Here is a 23,991-nt window from a genome sequence, read left to right as displayed (position 1 = left end):
CCCTTCTCCTAATCTAAATGTCTGCCTACGCCTCTGGTAGAAAGAACCCACTTTTTCTCCGAATTTCACTGAGTTCTACACAATTCGTTCTGGCACTGCATTCAGTATATAGAGAGTACGACTAGGCCCAGTCATTACGGATATTCACCATTTCTTCAGGACCGGCCAATCAAAAGCTGAAGAGAAGTAAGGGAAGAAGGATATTGCTGTAGGTACACGAACGGCACAGACTCCAAAATGTTCGGGGCAAACTCAGCCGCGGAGGATATGTCTCTGTAAACTCGAAACAGGTGGTATGTGTTCTCGTTTCTTTCCGCTGTGTTAGTACAATTCGTTCAATGGCTTATTGATTGGTAAAACGGTCGTCGGCGCCTGCATACCAGGTGTTACATAGAAAAATGGGCGTTTTTTGAAATTTTTTCACTAGGCAAACCCCTCCTGCCTTTCTTCCCACTCAGAATTACACAAAGGTGACATTTTATTGTCTCTTTTGTTTGGCACCAAGGACAAGAAGCATAGAAAGCTTCACGGCAGAATAAAAAGCAAAAACCGCTTGGGCACGCGGGCTTCTTTTTTATCCATGGTTTCGTTAGAGGTCTCTCTAGAGAACCTTGCTTTGGCCATACTTGTCTGCGCGGCACACAGCACCTTCCTGCCTTCCATTGCACCTACAGCAGCATTCCCTTCGACATTATTCCTTTCTTATTTACATATTATAAGCCGTCGTTAGGTTTCATCGAAGTTTTTGTTCAGTTTGCCAGATGTGGGTGTGGGGCGGCCGCAGCCGTAGCAGAAAGCGCGCGTAGGCTGTGGTTTTGCAATAAAAGCTGAGCTGTCTGCCCGAACAATCATAAACGGTATCGTTAGGGCTGCGGCTTGTGATTGACGTACAACACTCATACGCAGCGACGCTTTGAGGATGCACACGTGTCGATATTCTAACTAAATCGCTGTGGCGGACGTTAAATTAATCACCCAATAGAATTCCGGCCGACACGCGCATTGGCGCCTAGACAAAATTTGTCCCTTGAACTATTCTGTGTTCCACAGAGCTGTAACGTCCAAATTTTGCATTCCCAGTGAATTTTTTTATATTTATGCAGCGGAATTGTTCTATCCCAGTAGTATGAGAAGCTAAAAGGAACATTTTTAAATGCTTGGGTTTCTTTCTTTTAACCACAGGACTAAAATGGTCAATTGCATGGTGAAAGGTTGGTCGCCGTCCATGTCGTCTGTGAAACCGTGTTCTATTAGCTTAGTGCGCTCTCTCTCTCTACGGCACCCCTTGTATCTGTCTATGTCTATATATATATAGGAAGTCACGATAGCCAAGGAAAGCAAAGGGGAAATGTGGTAGGTCATTTTATTCTTCTTGAAACAGAAATATTTTTTAAAGCAAGAAAGAAAGCGGGAAAAACATGCCCGCCGGGTGGGATTTGAACCCACGAGCTCCCGAATATGCGTCTGGTGAGATGAAGACTACGCTACCGGCGGGACGGTGCTTCCCGCCACTTTCTCAGGTATTTATGTTAAGGTAATTATTTCCTGTGCTCGGGGGTGATAGTCTGTGCCACTCAGACTATTCGAAATGAAGGGGACCTTCTTTTTAATCCCCGGGCTGTGAACGAGCGTCTACGACATGTCCGGAGAAGTCGACCAGCGTTGAACCGTCTTAAGCTGCGTATGCCACCAAAGTGCTAGAGCAGAGACCCTTCGCTATGCATGCAGCCAAGGAGAATGGGAAATGAGGACCTCGTTGAATGAAGACGGACATAAGGTTGACAGTCAAGAAATCCAAGCAAAGAAAAGGGGGGAAATGTAGTAGGTCATTTTATTAAAGACGATAGTCTTTCTTGGGCTACTTAAACCCAGAAATTTTGGTCTGTCTGTATGTCTGTCTGTCTGTCTGTCTGCATGTCTGTCTGTCTGTCCGTCTGTGACACGATTCAGCCACCCGGCCAAAGTAAAACTGATATTGCGCAATAGTCTTATATACTCACAGCCACATGTAAACGCCTAAGCCCGGTTTATATGTTCATACTTGTCACCTTTGTTGAACACGAACAAGACATTACGCAAATATAAGACAGGAAATTAGTACACAAGGGATATTTGCAGTGTTCATTTATTAAAAATTTATGGATGCTTGGTTTTTGATAGCAAATGATATTCTACATCTACTGCAGAAACCCGCCGCCTCCTGCCAGCATATGAAAAATCACGCGGCAACAGCAACGAAAGGTTCCACTAGCTAGGTTCCACGTTCTGCTTAGAACGCACGTGGAGAACGGCCACGCGGCTCTATAAACGTTCTTGTCGGCCGCCTCCATTCAGGCGCGTATCCGCCGTACTGCAGCGCTGACATCGAGGAACCCGGCCTGTAGCAGTGGAATGCGGTAAATTCAAATCGCCTTGCGCAAACCTTTAGTGTGTTTCCCTTGGAATGAGCTCGACGGTACAGGACCAGCATGAGAGATGAGAGGGAAAGCAAAGGGGGGCATTTCCTTGGCAAATGTCTACAAAGACTATCGTCTTTTGACGACATTTACAACGAAAGGAGCAGATACGCGGCCAATTTTTTCTTCTTGAAACAGATATATTTTGTGAAAGAAAGAATGAAAGTGGAAAAAAAATTAGCGCCAATCCACCCCGTGAATGTGGTTGGAAAACAAAGCTGCAAACGGCACCCATAACGATTACCCATGCGACGTCACTTAAATACACTCACATCCCTCTACAAATAGTAAAACCAGAAAGAAGTGAAATGCACTTAAACACACCATTTATTCATTGATTGTAGGGTTTAACGCGCCAATGCAACGCAGGCGATGAGGCGCGCCGTAGTGGAGGGCTCGAGATTGATTTTGACCACCTGGGGATCTTTGACGTGCGCCGAAATCTCGTACACACGGGCGTTTTTGATTTTCGCCTCCATCAGAAAAGCGGCCGCCACGGCCGGGAATCGAACCAGCGGCGGGCCCACACCATTTATTACTTCAAAGAGATATTCTTGGTAAGGTTAAATCAATGCATGAGCGGTGTTTGGTTGAGTTGTGTTGGTGTAGCAGAAGAGTGGAAACTTTTTATTTAAAAAGTTAAGTGCCACCCAATCCACGCCAGTCACCTCTTCGACGTACATCACTGAGCAGACGCTGGTGCAGCTGGAAGCGAAATTGAAATTTGAGAGCGCTAAAGAATGGCAGAAGGCCTTCAGTGGCATCTCTGATTTACAAGACCAGTTCAACTTGCTAAAGGAAGAAATTCAACGAGTTTTTCAGCTGATTCAACAGTCTTCTCCGCAGGACACTCCCGAAGAAGCCAAACGAAAGAAGAAAACCCCCCGTTAAATGCCAACAGCATCACTCGGTATTCCAAAACGGCTCATTGTGCAATGGAACTGCCGCAGTTTCGCTCAAACTGGACCCATCCTTAAGCACCAAATTTTAAATCTACAGCCCCTTGCTCTACTTCTACAGGAAACTAGAGGTCCTTGTAAAATACCCAATTATGCCTCTTTCACTGATTCCAAAATTACTCACTTTTCCAAAGACCCTTCTAAAGGTCCTACTGCCTATGGACAAGCAGCAGTCCTTGTACACAAGTCTTGCCGAGCAGTTCAACACCACTGGGATGGTGCGAGCAACAATAACCGTGAGGTAGTTGTCGTTCGCATCACTCCTCCTGGAGGAAAACCTCTCTTAATTATTTCTGTCTACTATCGTCCCCAATGCAGTTCTCGTAACCGTGGCACTTACGATTGGTTGCCACATATCCTGTCCCTTAACTTCTCCGGACCAATAATCATAGGCGGGGACTTCAACGCTAAGAGTACCCTTTGGGGTTACTTAACTTCGGATGTACGCGGTAAAAACTTGGAACAGGCCATTGAGTTCAGCCACTTGCAGCTGCGTAATGAACCTTTCACGCCTACACGCGTCGGCCTACATTCTTCACAAAAGGACACCACGCCCGATCTTACCTTCACTACTCCGGGTATAGTTAAAACATGGCAAACTGCCACCTGTACCTGGGGAAGTGACCACTATCCTATTTTTCTGCATCTCAATACTAAGAAACTTCGGCCCAAGCTCAAATATTCAGTAGTGAACTGGACCGCCTTACGGAATTCATTCAATATGGACTCCATTTCCACCATTCCCGACCTTGTCTCTTCTATCACTACAGCGAGGCGGGAAGCCACTGAATCGGTGGACAGCACTGTCGATGTAGCGCACCCGGACCACCACATGTATCAGCTACTGCGTACTGCGGAGCAACTTACTCACCTGTATCGTACTCAAGGCAAGCGGCACAGCGACCTTATGAAACTGAAGAAACACTATAAGGTCATTCAAGAATATCAAAAGATTTTACAGACTGAGCAATGGCATCATCTCTGCAACCGCCTAGGTCAAGAAAGAGGCCTGTCACACCTTTGGGCCATTTTTCGAAGCCTAAGGGGTAAGGCAAAAGCAAAGCTTCCCATTGTTGAAGAGTTGTGCCTTCAGTATGACTACCCCGACGTTGAGGAGGTCATTATCACTACCCTTTTTCCTCACGCGACTACGGATCGGACCTCACTTCAACCCCTCCCTATAATCGACATTCAAGAACCCCTTGAAGATCTGGACCTTCCTTTTACCATTGGAGAACTTCAGATTGCACTGAGTCAAGGCAAACCAAAATCAGCCCCCGGTCACGACTTGGTCACGTGGCAAGATCTTCGAAATCTGCCGCATACTGGACAACAAATTCTTCTTGACATCGTGAACAATTCATGGGATACAGGCCAAGTTTCGGAACACCTCAAGACAAGTATCATTCACCCCATTCCAAAGCCCGGAAAAGATGCTCGTAGGCCCGAAAATCTCCGTCCTATTGCCCTAACACCGACCATATGCAAATTAATTGAAAGGTTGCTACATAATCGAATGCAACACCATCTTGAAAGAAATGGCTGGTTTTACCCATCACAAACGGGTTTTCGACCTAATCTCGGGACCCATGATTATCTATGGTTACTGAGAAGAGTCATTAATCGCACTTCCCGAAGGCATTTACCAGATTTTGTACATGCTCTAGACATGCATAAAGCTTTTGATAGCGTGAACCAAGAAGGAATCCTGAAGGAGCTTGCCCTAGCATTCCCAAGTCGCAAGGCTCAAGCTTGGATTCGAAATTTTCTACAACATGAACTCATACGACTTAGTTGCCCAGGGCATGATCCAACTACATATTACCTTGATCGGGGGGTCCCTCAGGGGTCCATCCTCGGGCCTATTCTCTTCAACCTTGCCATGAACAGAGTTGCCCGGCAACTAGAAATCGACTCATCTGCTCGGTTTGCCATGTACGCTGACGACATTGTTGTCTGGACAGAAGCGCAGGACTATCAAACCAAAGAAGAGATGCAAATTGAATTACAAGCTGCAGTTTTTAGCTTGATTGAGACGTTATCTAGTTTTAATTTGGACATTTCTCCTCAGAAAACCGAACTTATCAGCATCGATGGCAGACGAGACACGAATCTGTCTCAGACCATCACTCTCTGCATCAAAGATACTGATATCACGTCTAAAAATGGCACTATACGTCTCCTTGGCTTGAGACTTGGAAGCTGTAACAGCCCCCGCAGTTGGATTCGGCATCTCCGCACAACTTGGCCTGCCACGATGCACCTCGTCAGTCGAATATCCAACAAATACGGCGGTGCTCAACAAGCCTCATGCCAAGTGCTAGCAAGAGCAGTGGCCCATGGCCGCATTACTTATGGGTTCCCTATTTACAACCTCAGTCCTCGACATCTGCAGGACCTAGAAATCCTCAACAGATCCTTGATCCGCACTATTGCAGGTCTCCCACGCCACACTCGAATTGACCTTCTTGAACAGGCCATACCTCTGCCTCCGCTTCAAACATTATATGACGAAACGGTCTCACGTTTTCAGAAACATCTAGAATGCTCTCCGCAAGGGAGAGCAGTTGCGAAATGGGACGGGCTAAATAGCGTCTTCGATCCAGAGCCCTTCTCCGGAGGCATTCCTCCATGGGAACGTCCTCCTCTAGGAGTAATGAGACAACGCCCCCGTCTACGTGTAAATCGTAACGGCAGGGAACTTCTGGTTAAAAAGATATGCCAAGATAAGGCAGAAGACGAATTAGACATCTACACTGACGCAGCCGTCTATGAAAGCGCAGCGGCCATCGCCTGAAGATGCTCCGATGTGCCTCTGCTTAGCGGATCACGACAAATTACCAATGTCTACGGTCTTGTTGAAGAAGCTGAACTCTTCGGCATCCTCGGAGCTTTACAACACCTACAAAATCATGTTTCTAATCTGCCGTCTCGAAAATATCGCATTATCACCGACTCACATGTTGCACTTCCGGAACTAAACCATCCCTTTTCATTAAATTCAAAGGCCACTACAATACTTCGAACTATTCAAGAGTTACGCTGCGAAAATGTTCAAATCCGCATGGTCTGGACCCCGGCTCACACCTTAGGGACCACAGGTAACCATATGGCACACAATGCTGCCCGGGAGTGTATCTTCAACCCTCCCATGGCTACCTCTTCGGTCCCACCACATAACTAGCCTGCTCCTCCACAACCGGATGCATCCCTTCCTATTTGGCCCCAGCAATACCGACAGTACAAAGTGGTGAGTAGGAAACGGCTGTTTGATGCATCGCCACCAGGATTCATTTCTACTCTCAATTGCCCGAATAGGCAAGGAGAAATCTTTGCTAATAAGGTCTACGCGAACTCTGCGTATACTCCGGATATCATCCGTAAATGGACTCATCCACATAGGGACTCTCCCTCAAAATGTCCATTTTGTGAATCACACACTGACTCTAACCTTTTTCACTTAATATGGATATGCCCTCACTTTGTTCGGGGTCGAGAACAACTCCTCGCCTCCCATGCCCTCCCAAAGGATGTCCAAGAACACTTACTAAGAGTTCGGAGTGACACCACCCTACTTGAAGGAATTGTGCGGTTTTCACTACACAGTGGTCTCTATAAGGTTGTCTGATACGTGAACGACGATCCCTTCTTCTATGTGCCCTTTGGAAGAACTTTTGTCCAGTTTGTGCACATTCACAGTAGTGCCCTTTAGTGTGTTTTTTTTTCTCTTACAAACTCAATAGTCTACGTGAACGCCGGTCCCTTCTTCGGTGCACCCTCTGGAAGATCAGCAACTTGTTGCCCAGTTTCTGCAGATTCACAGTACTGCCCTTCAATGTGTTTTTTTTTACTCAAGAGCGCTACACAAGAACTGAATACTATCACCTTTCGATAATATGTAAGCCCTAACCCCACCCCCACCCCTTATTCCCTTTTCCCCGCCAGGGCTTCTTGCCTCTTTCTCATTAAAGCCTATCAATCAATCAATTTAAAGTAAGCTCCAACCCGGTGTTAAACGGTCTGACTTTTACGTCTCTGCGCCGCGGACGGAGGCGACGAGATTTGAGGTAGAGAAGGAGGAGGAGGAAGAGGAAGAACTACTTCTCTTCAGATATCTGAACGGCCCAGAGTGTAGCCCTGGGGAGTGATTCCTTCTTCTGTGGGGACCATATGCAGTCCGCGCGGCCTGTGTTCTGTCCACCCGCTGAAGCTGAGTAGGTAGAGAGGGCCTGGACAGCAGCCTCTACCATTGCTCTTGTTGGGTAGTTGACGGAAAGAGAGGAGGGTGCTCAGGACTAAAGTCGCACACCCCGATTACGGGGCGGAGTGTTCCTACTTCTGAGCAAAATTTACATTCAGCGTCGTAGCGATTCGGATGGATTAAGTGAATACGCGTAGGCAGTGGGAAGGAGCCCGGATTGTGTGAGCCGTAGGGCAGTTTGTTGTTCCCTGGAAAGGTCAGTGTAAGGCGAAGGTACGGTCTGTCTCTGAAGGCGATAATGCTGGGTTATCTCCCTGAACGTGACAAGCGGGTGACTGTCCTCGTGCAGCTCCATAGCCCGGGAAGTAAAGGCGCAGGCATGTTGGGTGGGCGTATTTGTTGCCCTCCATTGAAGCGTGAGGAGATGTCCAGATGAGCAGAATGGAACAGTTTGGGGAGTGGTTTTTTAGCACGCGCAGTACAGGTCAGGACACCCAACCCGACTGGTAATTCCAGTAGGCTTGCTGGGAATCGGTGACTACCCTCCAAACCCCTGGTTGAGTGAGAGCCAAGGTAATGGCTGCCTCTTCTGCTGCCGTCATTTCTTGGGTCCTAAGCGAGGTACACGCAAGAAGGTTGGTTCTGGAGGTAGCCACGATGATGGCGTATTGCTGCCTTCGATGTTTGGAGGCGTCTGTGTAGATAACTGCATGACCCCCACCGAGGGTGGTGTTTAGCGCTTGAGCCCGTGCTTTTCGGTGACCCTCGTCATGTGAGGGGTTCATATTTCTAAGCAAAGGGAGCATCTTTAGTTTTACTCGCCAAGAGTCTGGGAGTATGTCAAGCGGAGTGACATTCTGGGCTGCCCAGCCAATCTGGTGAAGCAGGCGGTTACCCACCGCAGTTCTGAGTCGGACCTTCTGGTTAGAAAGATGGCCTTCTATCAGCTCTTCTACCGTGTTGTGGAGCCCCGTGCTAAGCAGCCTCTGTGTGGACGCACTCATGAGAAGACCAATGGCCTGCTCGACCGCCTTTCTAATCATTATATAAAGCATCTCTATGTCTTGCTTGTCGAGAAGAAGACAGGAGGTTGACGTAAGTGACTCTCGAGAGGACAAAAGCTTCAATTCATCGAAAGGTACCGGATTCCTTTACTCCTCGCTTCTTGGTGGCAACTCGCCTGATCATGTGTATGATTTGATTAATGCTGTTTTTGAGGCACTGCAAGGAGACGTCACTCTTAGTGTTAGCCTCGAGATGTAGGCCCATGATCTTGATGCTGGGGCTTGAAGTGATGGCCTGGCCATGAAGGAGTACTTGAATGTATTCCTTGATTTGGCGTGAGGGAGGACGAGAAGGAGCTGTGATTTTTTTACGTGAACACTGGAGGCCACAGGCTTTAGCACACTGGCGTACTCGAAGTGAGATGTCATGCATTGGTGTGAGCTTCCTTTAATTTTTTTAACTCTTAGCACATGAGCAAGGTGCGGACAGGGCCGCTAGACGGGCGTGAGCGGTCGCGTGACGCTTTCATGTGGCATTCAGCGATAACGCAGGGGGTAATACCCGTAGATGTGCTTGGTGAGTACACTACCTGTCTTCCCGGTCTTCGCATGGGTTCGTAGCTGAATCGGTAAGACAACGGGCTCTCGCCTTGTTAGTCTATTAGTTCCAGGTTCGATTCCCGGCGGTGCCAGTAAATTCTTTTATTTGTTCGCTGGAGTTTTCTGGTGACACCAACGGTCGCGAAAGAACCCTTGGGGGGTAGAGGTAGAAACCTTTGGTTTAAAAAACATGCCCGCCGGGTCGGATCCGAACCCATGACCTCCAGAATACGCATGTGGTGCGATGACCACTACGTTACGAGCGGGGCTGTACTCCTATCCACTTTTTTGGCTATTTATGTTAAGTACCTATTTCCTGTGCTGGGGGGTGGTAGCCACTGCCACTGCCAGTGCTACTCCGCTACCGGTTCCCCGCCGTTAGCGTAGTGGTCATCGCACCGGATGCTAATTCTGGAGGTCTTGTGTGCACATGAAAGAAAGAAAGGAAGTCAGAGTTCCGCTGGCTACCACGCTCATGCGTCAGATGCAATTGTAGTAAATATAATCACCCTAGAAAGTGAGGGAAAAGATATATATATAGTCGCCCAGGCAGCCGAACTGGTATGGCATCCCAAATGAATTCAGAAGGTGTGGTTTAGGTCTTCGCTCTGGACGCGTGTTTTTCTTTCTTCCTTACGTAAATTTAAAAAATGGTAACTGCCTTAACCATGGTGAAAGATAACCTAACCACTCCCCTTTGCCTCCTTTGGCGTTGTAAACTTCCGGCCTTTCTTTCAATTTTCCTCAATGAGCTCCTCATTTTCTAACCATATTATTCTGCGAAAGCATAGCGAGGGCCTCAGACCTGGCAGCCTTGAAGACAGGGTAGTACAAGAGGGTTTCCCGCCAGCGGACCGCTCATGACAGGTTATAGACGTTGGAGTCACGCCCCGGGGCTCAAGCGTCAGATGCAACATTGTAGTAAATACACCGGGTGCGCAAGGTATTTGAGAACAGAACGTCGGCTTCAGGCACAAGCGAACATCTCCAGGAATTCCGACATATTTTTACCAAACTTTGCGAAGTACTTCCCCTATGGTTCATTTCCATAACTACACAATGAAACCGCCATCTGCAGAAATAAGCGATCCGATTCGGCTTCGGAAACGGCTGCATGCACGGATCAGGTGTTCCTTAGAGATGTTGGCCATTTAGTGAGAAAGGACGGCCTTCAGCGTGTCTCTTATATTATGCCGCTCTTTGTTGTCCTCTCTCTCAATGACGCCGCAGACATAGTAGTCTAGCGGTGTAAATTTGGAGAACTAGGAGGCCACATGGTGGGAGTGACGTAGTCGCAGGAGTTGTCAGCCATCCCCTCTTGTGTGACGCAGGCGGTGTGTGCAGGTGGAGAATCCTATTGAAAGGTATATGGTCTTCCTTTCGAAACACGCTTTATCAATGGCATTACAACGGTTGCAAGTACCTCCACGTACCCGGCAGCATTAACGTGGAGTCCTACAAAACTGTGTGGCGGCATGACGTCACTCTCGTTGCGGCCGGCGGATAACACCACCGCAGGAGAAATTAAAGGGTTCTGACGACGTCTAACCGCTGACTGCTCTTAGTTGCGTTGCAAAGCACCTCAGGACCTCGTAATGTCCGCCCGTTGGCGTCCGTGCGTGCATCAGTATAAACCGAATATGTGTATGTCAAACGAAATAAAAGGTTGCAGAACGCAGCAAAAAAGCACAAAAGGAAGACCAAAGAGGAAAAAAATGCCAATTCGAGGAAAAAGGTTAGAGAGAGAGACAGAGAGAGACAGAGAGAGACAGAGAGAGAGATTGAGCAGTTTTGCGTGGCTACTGAAGAGACGTGCTGCGCATGCGCGAGGAGCATTGGGTTAGATTAGATTAAATTGGATTTGGATTAGATTGAATTGGATTGAAATGAACTTGATTGGATTGGATGAGATTGTATTGGATTTGGATTTGGACTGGATTGGATTGCAATGGACTGGAATAAATTGAATTGTATTACATTGGATTGGATTGGAATTGTGTATACTGCACACACGCGTTGTCACTCATTTACATGCGCGAGTGGGCAATGTCACGGGTGATTTACGGTAAGAACGATCCCCAGTGCTTCGCCCACGCGTCATGATTCCCTTCGTGCAGATGCGTGATTTTTTTTTCCTTTTTGGTAGAGATTTCACGTTACCGCCAAAACACATCAGTTCGGTCCGCTGCTCGTAAAGAAAAGACTTCGATATGTTCAGAAAGGTGGTGATTTCCAAGTCACTGTTGCGCGAGGACAGGGTGACGAGAACTGCATAGCGTTTCATTTTCTGACGCCAACGTGTACACTTCCATGTTTGAACAAACTGCGCAGTATGAATGATAAGGGCTCGACAAACAAGAAGCTTCACGCCTAGATAGCGATAAGAAATAGCTTTCTCAAATACCTCAGGCACCCCATAAATAAATACTCCAGAGAGCGACGGAGAACATATTCGCCCAGACAGCCGAATTGGTAAGGCATCCGAGATCCAATCGGTAGGCGCGGGTTCGGTCCCCGCATACTGGACGCGCGTATTTCTTCATTTCTTTCTTTCCTACGTAAATTTAAAGTGTTAACTTCACTAACCGTAGTAAAAACCTACCAATCCCGTTTGGCTCCTTTGGCGTTGTAGACTGCTGGCCTTTCTGTAATTTCCTTAACGCGCCCCTGATATGTATGTATGTATGTGTGTATGTATGTATGTATGTATATATATATATATATATATATATATATATATATATATATATATATATATATATATATATATATATATATAGCCAACGGACCGACACCAGTACTTGCATTTCAAAAGCAACCACGTTAAACACTGTAAACTCGGCATACCATACAGTCAGTCTCTGCGTTTCAGAAGGATATGCTCTGACCCAGCTGATTTTGCCTCTAACTGTCAACAACTAACTAATGACCTAACACGACAACAATACCCACCGTCTGTCATCAGTGATGCTATTAGGAAGTCTAAGAAACAGGACCGCCACCACCTGATAACTAACTCAAAATCCAAATCTTTGAATACGACCCCCAACCTTATTCTAACATATGCCGCTTCGTCCTCCAGCGTAAACTGCATACTTAGAAAGCACCACAACATTCTACTTCAAAGCGAAAAGTTGCGAAGTGTTTTCCCTGAGCCTCCTCGCGTCGTGTACCGACGTGCGAGAAACATCAGGGATATTGTAACGTCATCTAAGGTCAACACCCCCAGCTTCACAGGCAGCGGACCCTGCAATAAGCCTAGGTGCAAACTATGCCCCATGATGACTAAAGCCTCTGTCTCCACCAGCACCACGTCTTCATTCTCTTTCCAGATAAGAGGAAACTTTGACTGTGACAGCGCAAACATTGTCTACCTTCTTGAATGCACCATATGCCACGCCCAGTACGTTGGTCAAACTGAGAATCCGTTTAGAATGAGAATCAACAACCACCGAGAACACATAAAGTCCCTACCACACCTTCCCCTATCTAAACATGTAAATAATCTAGGCCACCCTTTCCACGCATTCACAGCCACAGTGCTTCAGTCCAATTTCAAAACGGATTATGATCGTAAAGCCCGTGAATCGTACCTTATTTACAAGTTTAACACTGTCTTGAGCGGCATAAATGAAAACACAGGCCGATTGTCCTGCCTGCCCAATCAGGCACCGGAGAAGGCCGATGCAGCGAGCAACTGAGAAACTTTGTTCTGAAAGAGAAACGTTCTTACTTTTTTTTTCCCCCCCTTTTTTTTTTTAATTTGTGTACATATTGTATTTTGTACTGTGTCAGTGAATTGCTTGTGTGTAGTTGCCATACCACATGTACATAGATTTCACCATAGTACCCCTTGCTTTATAATTTTTTCTTTGTTTGTATGATTATTATTTTGTGTCCTTTTGCACTGAACAATTTCTATCGGGTAGATAAAACCGCTTGTCTCTTCTGTGGTGATATTCTGTTTATAGTTTTTTCTGTGCGTCTGTATGCGGGTATGTAAAGAAATATGATCTTGCGTGAATACTCTTCAAAAACGTCATGTGGCACTGTATATCTCCTTTTTTGCTATATGTTTTTAGCCTTATGTCCATTTATTTTCGGTATTTATGTGATCAAGCTTAAATTAGCGTTACTTTGCATTGTATTGTCCTTGCATTGCATGGCCTCGTGGACGCCTCGTGGCCGGCTGCCACGTTTTTCGCAAGAAAGCGTTTCCGCGATTTCACGCCATGTGAAACCACGTGTTTTCTTCGAACCTCTTTCATCCCCGCATGGTCGCTTGGTCTTTTCTTCGAACCTCTTTCATCCCCGCACCCCCCTCCCTCTGCGGTTTCCGCGTCCCTCCCGCTAATCCCAATCCCCCTCTTCCTTCCCTCGTTTTCTTTTTTCTTTTTTCCCTTTGTTTATGTGTGTTAACGCTTGCACTAGGCATCCGTAATTACCTCTGGGCTCTCCCACCCTTTTCTCCTCACCAGCCAATTTCCTCTGGTTCTTTGCAATTTTTCTGTATTTTTGAAACTCTCACACCCTGCAGGTTGCCCTACCTGGCACCTGCCGCCAGAAACAGGTCAACAAACGAGCTAAAACGAGCCCCTCCTTAGTTCTCACCTTCTTGCTTTCCCGTCGTGACTTCAGTACCTTGCAATGCCTTCCTCTTATCCTATTCGCCCCGAGCGCGAACACAGTCGGCCCCTGGCGGCGGCGGGACGAACCGCTCCTAGTGTGGATGGCGCTCTCGCGTCGTCTGCTTTTTCACGTTGCGTGCGGCGCAAGACGCGTGCTGCACACGACAAAACAACCAATATGTGTGCTCGTTTGGCAATAAACAATGACATAGTAACCTCTGCGTGCTCGTTTCCTCTAGAAACGCAATAATCAGCGGCCGTTGCGGGTTAATGCGCTGGTTTATTTCCACGAAACATCTTCGCTCACCGCTTGAGTGTGAAACGTGTTATAAACATTGCTTCCACACATTGCACTTTTCTTATTGTTGAGTGCAGTCGTCTGCCGTTTCGAGAACGTCGAAGGGTGCTTTTTGAAGGTGGCGTGGCGATTATTCAAAGGATAAAAGTTTAGTACGCGAAACGGGTAAGAAGCGACAAGACCTGTGCATACACGTGCAAATCCCACACCCTTGTAAAATTGCGCTGTGTCCTTATAGAAAGAAGAAACAAACAAAAACATTTACACTGCACACGACCCGTGCGCTATCGCCCATACATTACCGGACACGTATTTTACACCCGCAAGCGTCTGTTTGATCGTGTCCTTCCCGTACCTTTTCTAAAATAAATACCATTTTTGTACAGTCGTTGGTTATACTCAGGAGGAGGAATAAGCATTTATTCAACCGTATCGATTAGCTAATTTTACGTATTATTTACCTACGTTTCTATGGATGCGCAAGAGTATTTAGGGGGAATGTTTCGGTAAAATTAAGAAGTTGTGAGTTTGCGTCAGTCATGTGGCATTTTGTGTGTCATTTTCATATATATCATTTTCAAATCCGACATGAATCACCTTGTCCAGAAACGTGTCTCACTCAGCATAACCAAATGCCTAATTTGGTCACGTCTTAACCTCTTAAGGTGGACCTAAGTTTAAAGAAAGAGGAGAAAACGCATAATATATAATGCACGTTGTTGCCCACATGTGTGTGGGGTGTGTGCCATGACTCGCTGGTTTTTTTTTTATTTTTTCCCGCAATGCTTGCTTTCAATACAATTTTGAAAAAGGCGCCCCACAATTCCTGGAAAATCTCGGACCAAGGGGGGTTAATCATTTTGGAAAATACGTGTACTGCTTTTTCACCGCACAGAACACGACGCCTAGTGTAGTTTCGATTGTAAATAATACTGATAACCATAGTTTGGCTTTTCGCGCGCGTTACATGCGTTCTCTTCTCGCTGCTCTTGCAACGTTGGCAGGACCCCCCCCCCCTCCCCCTTCCCGAAAAAAAATGAAATGCGCAGAATTTCATTTTTTAACCAATCCTCAAGAATTAAATGCCAAGACAAATGCGATATTCAGTTTACAAAACAAAGTAGTTACCGGGAAGCCGTTACGCTGATTTGTAACGAGAAATAAAAAGGAAATGTTTTACTACATCTGCAACAGCGCAACTTCATTTATTGCCGTCTTTAGGGTTCGTAAGCGACCTTATACGCAAGAATGCAAACACACCTCGCTGTTGCAGGCATCTGTTAGATTTTAAAAGGAACGCAAATCGTCAACAGAGCAGCCGTCACAGAAAATTTGTGCTCACTGTGAGGTCCCAGAAGCTTGGTTTGCACACTAGTTTGTCACTTTGCGAAAACCTAGCTAAACATGAGATGTTGATTGTACTGCGTGCGTTGACAATTAAATCCGCAAGTTCAATTGCTACGAAAGCCGTAAATAAGTGATCCGAAACCGTTATTCATCAAACCTTCCTTCAGAGTCACATTAATTTCATTTAATAGACCCGTTGGAGCGGTTGCATTTATATCTCTGCGCTGATCAAAATTCAGTAATTTTATGTTGCCTTTTGAACACCCAAAAATATCGTAAGCTCTTAGAAGGAATTTCGGGGCAGTTAAGTAGTGTTACCATTTCAGAGCATCCCACAAATGCAAGAATGCGTCATGATACCAGTGAAAGCGATTGAAATTGCCGTTGTAAACTGAATTTCAGAGATCGAGGCTTCCTGATTTGTTTCTATTTATGCTTTTATTGAAGGCTCAAAGCCATAGTGTGGAAAGATCGAGCTTGATACGAGCCACAGCGTACAAGTTCATTGTCACAATTACGGCCATTCTGAGATTCCCGATGAGTCGTCGCGTTTTTTGGCGTAAAAATGAAAACTGACTGCCGCTTCCATGCTATACATTGAACGTTGAGTAACCGAACTACAGCATACCACTCTTGTTTGCACCTTTCGTGCGCACATACGGCGAGAAAAAGGCACGAAGCGCGCCCACAGTGTGCATTCCTACGGGCCGCTCAGCGGAGCATCCACACTAGCAGCGCGACGCTGTCGCCACCTACATGTCGAGCTCGCGGCGAATAGCTTCGCCTGCCTTCATTAGGCCCCTTTCCCCCCTGTTCCCCGGCAGCACTCCAACAGCCCTCTATCCCCCCCCCCCTTTTTTTTTGTTTTGTCCACCTTTTGCGTTCTGCGGCTTTTTTGTGTCGCGTAGAGCCTACGTTTTTCTTGCCCCGCCCACAACAGAAATGTATTTAAACCCAACTGATCTGCACTATTTGTATCTTTGAAAAAGACCGGCCCCCGGTCGAAACGTTAGAATAAATGTTGTTATGTTTTTCAGTTTGACTTCTCTATCGTACAGCTAACCTCATAGCCAGGAACCTTTTCTCTTAACTATATATATATATATATATAGCAATAAGGTGCGACTTATTTCTGTCTTAATCCAATGAGCCCCTCATTTCCCATTCTGACTCGCTATATAGATAAATGTTTCTAAAGGAACCTACCACTGCTGTTTTAGCCCCATTCTTACTCCAGACGTTCCGGATAAATGTACCAAAATCAACGTTGGGGAACTGGCCGCTGTCCGTTGGTAACCTGACGACGCCCTTCTCGATGACACCGTTGTAGTAATCGTCAGCGCTGTTTTTTGTGGTGTGGACTTCCTGAAAACGCAAGGAGCACTGCTGGATTCATTCTTGACCAATTGAGAGCGCATATATAAACAGTAAAACACCATAAAACGCAGCCCCATAAATAAAAAGTGGGTCATTTTACAGCTCTCGAATTCCAGGTTGTATGAGGTTTTCAAACGTGACAGACATATAAGAACCGGTTGCGGCCAATAATGCTGCAATACAATGCAAACGGTTTACCTGTTTAATTACGATATTTTCAGGCACAGTGCCAAAATTACGGACCCCTTTCAAAGTTTTCTCTATGCGGTCTACCGCAGGATCTGCAATAGTAAACCGGATCTCAAAACATGAAGCCGAATTAATCTTTCCTTGGAGGTAAAGTATTGCGAATAACATAACCGTAGATAAATACGTGTTGAGAAAACCGAGCCTTCGCGCAAGCCTCGCTCAAAGCCTACAAAATCTTGCTACAATTGACACAGAGTAGGCCTCTTCGGCAACTAACTGCCTCTACCTTGCACCTATACCTTCAATAATTGTCGCGGTTTATAATCAGTAATTCTATTCGGAAATATTTGATACCAGAAAATACGAAAGAAAAGTGGAGTAAATGATTTAATAAGTGTTCAACGCTTGAACATTTCTATTTCTATTTTTCGCGGAGATTTTTTTTCATCTGGTTTTTAATGCTTGTGCGGCAGAAACCTGCATTACTATTCATGTCATCTTTACCCCCAGTTCTACCCTATCTCGCGTTCTCTTCATCGTGTTCCCAAAACGTTCCAAATAATGACAATAAGAATCAGGAGCCTAATGTTGAAGCAAGAACATGTCAAAGAATTTGCTTATGCAAACTGAAAAATAAAACAACCGTTCTTACCTCGTTCATTTCAAGACTTATGAGAAAAACGGTGATAGTTTTAGGCGAAACTCAGCTCTTTGGCGTTTTTGTGTCGCTGCCTTGCTGTTTGACTACGAGGCAAGTGTGTCTGTTCTCCCCCTAATATTCGAACCACGGTGACACTGTCATCTAGCAGCTGTTGTGCCAACTCTAGGGAGTTCCGGCTTTACGTTTTCACGCGACCAGCTGCGAGTTCTGCCAGGACGTTTCCAGATGGTTGCGGAATAAAACTATAGTTCCAGCTCAAGTACACGATTACCAAAAAAAACTGTTGGAAACAGCCATTCGGATATTGCGTATTACTTGGGGTGCATGAAAGGTCATCTGGTGGATTTAGAAATACGCGTAAGGCCATTAGCCGCAGTTCCGTTAAGTACATATTAATGGCCGGGTGGCAACTCGGCTGTAGATATAATGAGAACGCCTCAGTGTTTATCAAAAACATAGGGTTTCAAACTTTCAGCGAAAACCAATAGAGTTTGAATGACCCGATTGATTCGGTGAAGCTGCTATGGCTGAGCTACATATACCTGCAGTTTTTTATTTATGATCAGAATACGTGCCTGCAGGTTATGTCTGCGCACTTCAATCTACCTGTATTGATTTAGTCTTCGCGCTAACAACGATAACTATAACACAATTCTCCTGCTGCACATTTGAATTCCTTGCAACCAGCGTGTCGAACCGTAATCTAGCCGTAATCGAACTGAATCGAAAACCGGAACTGAAACGGTATTTTTGCGGGAACTGAACCGTAGCCCCAACCGTAATATTTTGAGCCCGCAGAACGAAAACCGCAACTCAATCAAATAAAGAACTAATGGTTATCGATTCACGCAAAGCGGTTCCACCTTCCGTTGTAAATAATGCGTGGTTAATGTCATTCAGAGCTTTTCTCTTTTCTCACACCATTCACTACAGAATTCCTCGCGCACTTTTCCCGCGCACTTGCCACGGGGATCTTTCCCGTGCATTGCACTCGTTCATCCTGGAATCAGGCCGTCTGCCGTGTTAGACATCAATTAGCCGGGGCTGGATTCCCTTGTTAAGTATATGCGCGCCTAGTTCACTCCTTCGTCTGTACCACGTTCTTTCTTCGTGTTTCTTCCAAATTTCATTCAATGGTGTTCGTTTTTAGCTTTTTTATTTCTTTCTCTAATCTCCTTACTTTCATTTCTCGAGTCATCTACTGCTAATCCATTCTAATATTTAAATATGTTTCTTCCCCTACAAAAATTAGAAACTTTTTTTTCGGTAAGGCGCCCATTACCTTGCCGATCCCCCTGGGTGCGCGCCATGTCACTGGTATTACCAGCATCACCACATAGAAAGCTTAGAGACAGACGCAGTTTCATTGCTACATATATATATATATATATATATATATATATATATATATATATAGGACAGAAAATAAGGGTTGGCAGTCAAGAAAACCTCGGAAAGCAAAGGGGAGGTTCTGGTATTCCACGTTCTTGTACCGGCCACTGGTACAGGTTCTGGTACCGGCTACGACCGGTATTCTGGAAGTCGTGGGTTCGGATCCCACCCGGCGGGCATTTTTTCACCACTTTCTTTTCGACTCAAAAAATTCTTCATCTCTTTCTATGACCCACCACAACCTCCCCTTTGCTTTCCGAGGTTTTCTTGACTGCCAACCCTTATTTTCTGTCTTATTTCACGGAGCCCCTCATTTCCCATTTTCTGATTCGCTATATATATATATATATATATATATATATATATATATATATATATATATATATATATATATATATATATATATATATATATATATATATATATTATATTTACATATATATACATATATGAAGAGAGAGAGAGAGAGAAGGATGTTTAATGTGCGTGACGATGTCAGCCGAAATCAGATGCCTTGCTTGGTTCGCCGGATGATGATGGTGGCGATCACAATGGACATGGTAATGATGTTCAAGATGTTGATGCGCACAGGTACATTCTATTCTTTCCCGTGTCTGTTGAATAGCTTCCCTTGGCAGGCAGCCGGTCAGAGCTTTTGTCGAGCGAGACACGTTTGGGAAATGACCATGGGCCTACTATGTCCCTCAGCTGAAAACACAAGGAAAGCGTCCGTCCGGAAGACGTTATGAGGCGCGCACTCTGTGATATGAGTAGGGCCGACTCACCGATTAGGAACTGCATGTTTTTGTGTTCAGCTCAATGTGGACAGAGTAGCGATGAGATAGATTTTAACTTGAAGAGGAACTGTTGAGGGTAGGCGACATACAGCCGCATACGTGGTAGTGTAGCGGCCTCTTCGTCGTCAAAGCATGCGCCCACAATCATCACCATGGGCCTCTGTGCCAGTGTCATCAGCGCGCGGTCTCGGCACGCACGACGAGCCACGCGCCAGAGAACCCCCAGGCTGTTGCGCTGCTCGGCCGCATTCCACGGGCGCTCCCCGACTCGCGGACTACTGCTGCCTTCGAAACTGATCTGAAAATAAATGGGGGGTCAGCCGCACGACCACTGCGGCGCCTACAATAATTGTTGACCCGGACTGGTGACTCGTCCCGTCCTCCACTCCCAGCCTCGTCCACCAGAGGTTTCCCCACCCTCTTTCCTTTCTATCCCCCTCCTAGACTCAGTCTTGATTGAGGTGCCCTCAACCCGAGAGGCAGTTATCGGCTGTGTCAACTTTCGTTTCTATTCTAATAAAGCAACTCTCTCTCTCTCTTCCCGGATGCTACCTCGCCGACGATCAGGACTATGCTGTTATAACCCCTGCCACTTGACCACTGACTGCCCACGGACTCTTCCTGACAACGGAGAAATTGTACATACCTGTACATAGTTTTAGTTTCCCGCCAGACTTGTTCTACAACTGTCATCTTAACGCGCTACGCGCCAGGGGGATAGCCCTGTAGCGGCATCATCGCGATCGTCATCATCAGCGCCACTGTCGTCATGCGCATCCTTTCACCACGATCATCATTACGGGACTGGCATGTCAGCAGTTGCAGGCGATACAGATCGAACACGACCGTGCAGCTGGGCGGCAGTTTGTCCACGCCACTCCCACTGCTGGCCGGGCCTACGCTCCCCAAATATATGTAGGAGGTTGCCGCACCTACCGAGTCTGCTTTCTACAGTAGTATTGCTTCTACACCGTTGAAACGCTCAGGTGACATCTCAAATTACTAGTGTAGGTGAATTGAATATGAATGGGTGTAGTAATATGAAGCGTAACCGAAGTTGGTTGCGGCATGCTGGTGTCGCACTGGGTGTATAAACTGAAGTAGCTTACTTGCAGAATGGCACCGCTACCTTTGTTGCACGTGGTCACGTGCCTTTGATGCTGAAATGCCAGTCTTCACGTTACCAGTTATTCCGCAATTGGCAAAGAGCCACTGCAACGCCACGAGTGGGGACCGATCAGACTTTGTAGCCGCAGACGATGTATATCAACCACCCGCTGTTTTTTTTTTTTTTTTAAAAAGACGCTAGACATTAAAGTGCACTCCACTCCAGTGCCGGTAGCTTGGTGATGTTGGCGAAGGCCACCCTGAATAAGCAACCTTCAAAGGGACAAGTTGCGGCACCGTAGATGATGTTATGTGTATGAGCATGGCACTAAAGGGTGTGCGTGGTCATGATACCTCCGCCTCCGTTACCAATACAACCCCATGAAGGAAGTCTCAAGGCAAAAATAATCGCACTTGAAAAGTGGTATGGTAATGGAGGCCACGTGTTTTATTTAAGCACGTGGGATAATTGCAGCTACGTGGGAAGGTCGGCGGTCGTCATCGTCGCAGACCTAACTACATGTATGAGGTCTCCCTTTTAACACTCAACAGGCGGAAGAAACGGCGATCTCTTTCATCTTCGCCAAGATATGAGCTAGGGTGACTACTACCGTCTGTCAAGCAGCCCGCCGAATATACCAAATGGATGAAATGTGAGCAAGATCCTGCTACGACAACCGTGCGAGACTATGCAAAACTCGTTTGGAGCATTCTATCTGCTCGTCGTGGCAACCCGACGGCACGCATCCTTGCCGGACAATTAACGTTAAGGCAGAAGACGGCCGGCCGCACAAGTGCAGTTCTGTGCTGAAAATCCCAACCAGGTAAATGCTCGCTTCAGCTCAAAAGAAAGTTTTCAATCCCTGCATCTCGCTTGTTCAGCTGCTTAGTGTGTTTTTGAGTTTGTATTAAACTGGTGCGGAATACTGTTCAGAACTTCTATGTTAGCGGTTTGACTGGTTTCTATGCCTAAATTGAATTGAATTTATTTCCGCGCAGGTCGTTCGCTAATGTATTTTGCGATATTAAAGCCGACGATGCTCTGTTTAGTGGCCACGATATCTTGATGTTTAGCGGGGAGATGGCAGGCTGGAAGGGGGTGCTCGAGGGTCGGGGTCAGTTGGAGCGAAATTTTCCTTGTAGCTCGTAAAGTATGCGGCTATGTACTTTACACGTGGGCGTGTAACTGACGAGTTCGGGAAGATTGCCGCCAGGTTCACTTTGTTATTCGTAAAGTGGGCGGACGCGTACATTACATGTTCCCGATATCGTTTGTTGTTGAAAGCGAGGTCTGGGAAGTTTACGGATAACTTGTGATGGCTTGCAAATTTGCCGCGGGGCACAGTTACTCTAGAAGCGCTCGGCTCGCTGAAGACTTTTCCCTGGCAGAATTGGATACAGGCGTTATCTAGGACGCCAGCCACAATGTTCACGTACAGTCCTTGACTAGCAACGCGTGTTTGTTTGTTTGATGACACCTAAGCATGTCTTATATGATTTATCTTCATAATTGTTTATTGGGCGAGCGATAGGGGCTCATGTGGCGGCACCCTACCTTGGTACTGGATGTCATTGATTCGCCTGCCTGCTCTGGCAACATGTGAACTCCAAAGGAAGCACGCTGTACAGAAGTGTCGCAGCCAGTGGAACATCCTTTTAAACTAACTTATATGGTATGTTTTAGGGGGTATTTCACCAATAACGCATGGTTACCGTAACGTTGATCCTCCGGACAAACCAAGCAAACTCAAACACCTTTCGTCGAAAGGCGTGTACCGGCAGTCGACGATCGCAGAGTCCAAGGCCGCAGCGTATTCACTACGTTATTTTTGGGAAGCTTCAGTCCTGATTTCAAACAGGCCTAACGGATGCACGCTCGACTAGTATTACTAGTTTTACAACGGCCTTGTGTTGACTGCTCACCGAGTTCTAATATTTCCTACCATTGTTTCAACTCGGTACTTCAGCTTTATTCCCTGTGACCTGTGGGTTATTTTAGCAGCGGTTTTACTGATGCCCACGCTTACCCCGGAAAGCATCTTTTACGCCCATGAGCCGTTCATTGATTTTTGCAATAAAAAGAGCACTGTGAGGTGCTTTTTTACGGCGTCGAAGACCCTGTAATAAAGGCAGGATTTTTACAGGGATTGTACAGGTGCTTTATTACAGGATCGCAGACTGGTTGTCGACCTGTACATTTGACGAGAGCGCTCGGGCGAAGTGCAACGCTTTGCACCTAATACATGACCGATACGACCGTGATCGGGGCATTAAGCTTTAAAGTTAACGGCTGTGGCTTTCACGGAATTATAATACATTTGTGAGTACATCAGTGGTTTTTGCCTCCTTCAGTTAAAAGAATGCGATGGAGCCTTGCATTGGAACCATGGCATCGAAGGGTCTAAAAACGTGTGCGAACAAAATGGTGGTTGCATTTGTAGCTCTTGCATAATTCGCGCCACAATCTCCAGTGACGGCAAAATTTTACATGCTGAGAGCCAAGCAATGCTGTAACATAATATAACTTAATCACAATTATAGAAGGATCTTGTAAAAATAGTATGGATTTTCGGGCCGTCTCTACCGCGGGGGGTCAAAAAAACGATCACCTATAGTTCATTAAAAATTTTATTCAATAATTGAATACCCTGTGGCTATTTTAACAACTTCTTGCTGAGTGAATTGGAGGCTCAAAATCATAATTTAACCTGTTAAGAGGCGGACCCATGAAAGGCAACATAGTCCACGCTACAGCACGAGAACTTACTTCTAGATGCGGAAATCAGTAAGTATACCGAGCAATTACGTATACCTGTGTTTGACAAGCATTGGTGCTTACGATCTGAATTGCAGCTTTTAGAGCTGCTAAGCTGCTTATGTATTACATTATTCTTTTGCAGAATGCTTTCTTAAAGTTCTTGGCCCTAACTAATAGGTGATCACCAGCGTAAGCGTTATTGAAGGCAGAAAAAAAG

The 23,991-nt window shown here is 46.1% G+C and overlaps 1 protein-coding gene across 1 annotated transcript in view; it reads right to left on the bottom strand.

Annotated features, from left to right (window-relative positions):
- Positions 1–17,862, bottom strand: part of LOC144179264 (uncharacterized) — a 76,702-nt gene extending 58,840 nt beyond the window's left edge. The window contains exons 1-2 of the mRNA XM_077707553.1: positions 17,712–17,862; positions 16,700–16,858 (exon numbers count right to left, since the gene is read on the bottom strand). Coding sequence (XP_077563679.1) covers positions 16,700–16,858; positions 17,712–17,720 — 168 coding nt within the window. The 5' untranslated portion in view covers positions 17,721–17,862. The remainder of the gene's footprint in view (positions 1–16,699; positions 16,859–17,711) is intronic.
- Between the last annotated feature and the right edge of the window lie 6,129 nt (positions 17,863–23,991).

The sequence above is a fragment of the Haemaphysalis longicornis genome, unplaced genomic scaffold, assembly GCF_048455015.1.
Source record: "Haemaphysalis longicornis isolate Haplotype H1 unplaced genomic scaffold, Haemaphysalis longicornis Haplotype H1 scaffold_4, whole genome shotgun sequence".
Lineage (NCBI taxonomy): Eukaryota > Metazoa > Arthropoda > Arachnida > Ixodida > Ixodidae > Haemaphysalis > Haemaphysalis longicornis.
The sequence above is the reverse complement of the archived record's forward strand: the minus strand, read 5'-3'. Positions and strand labels throughout refer to the sequence as shown.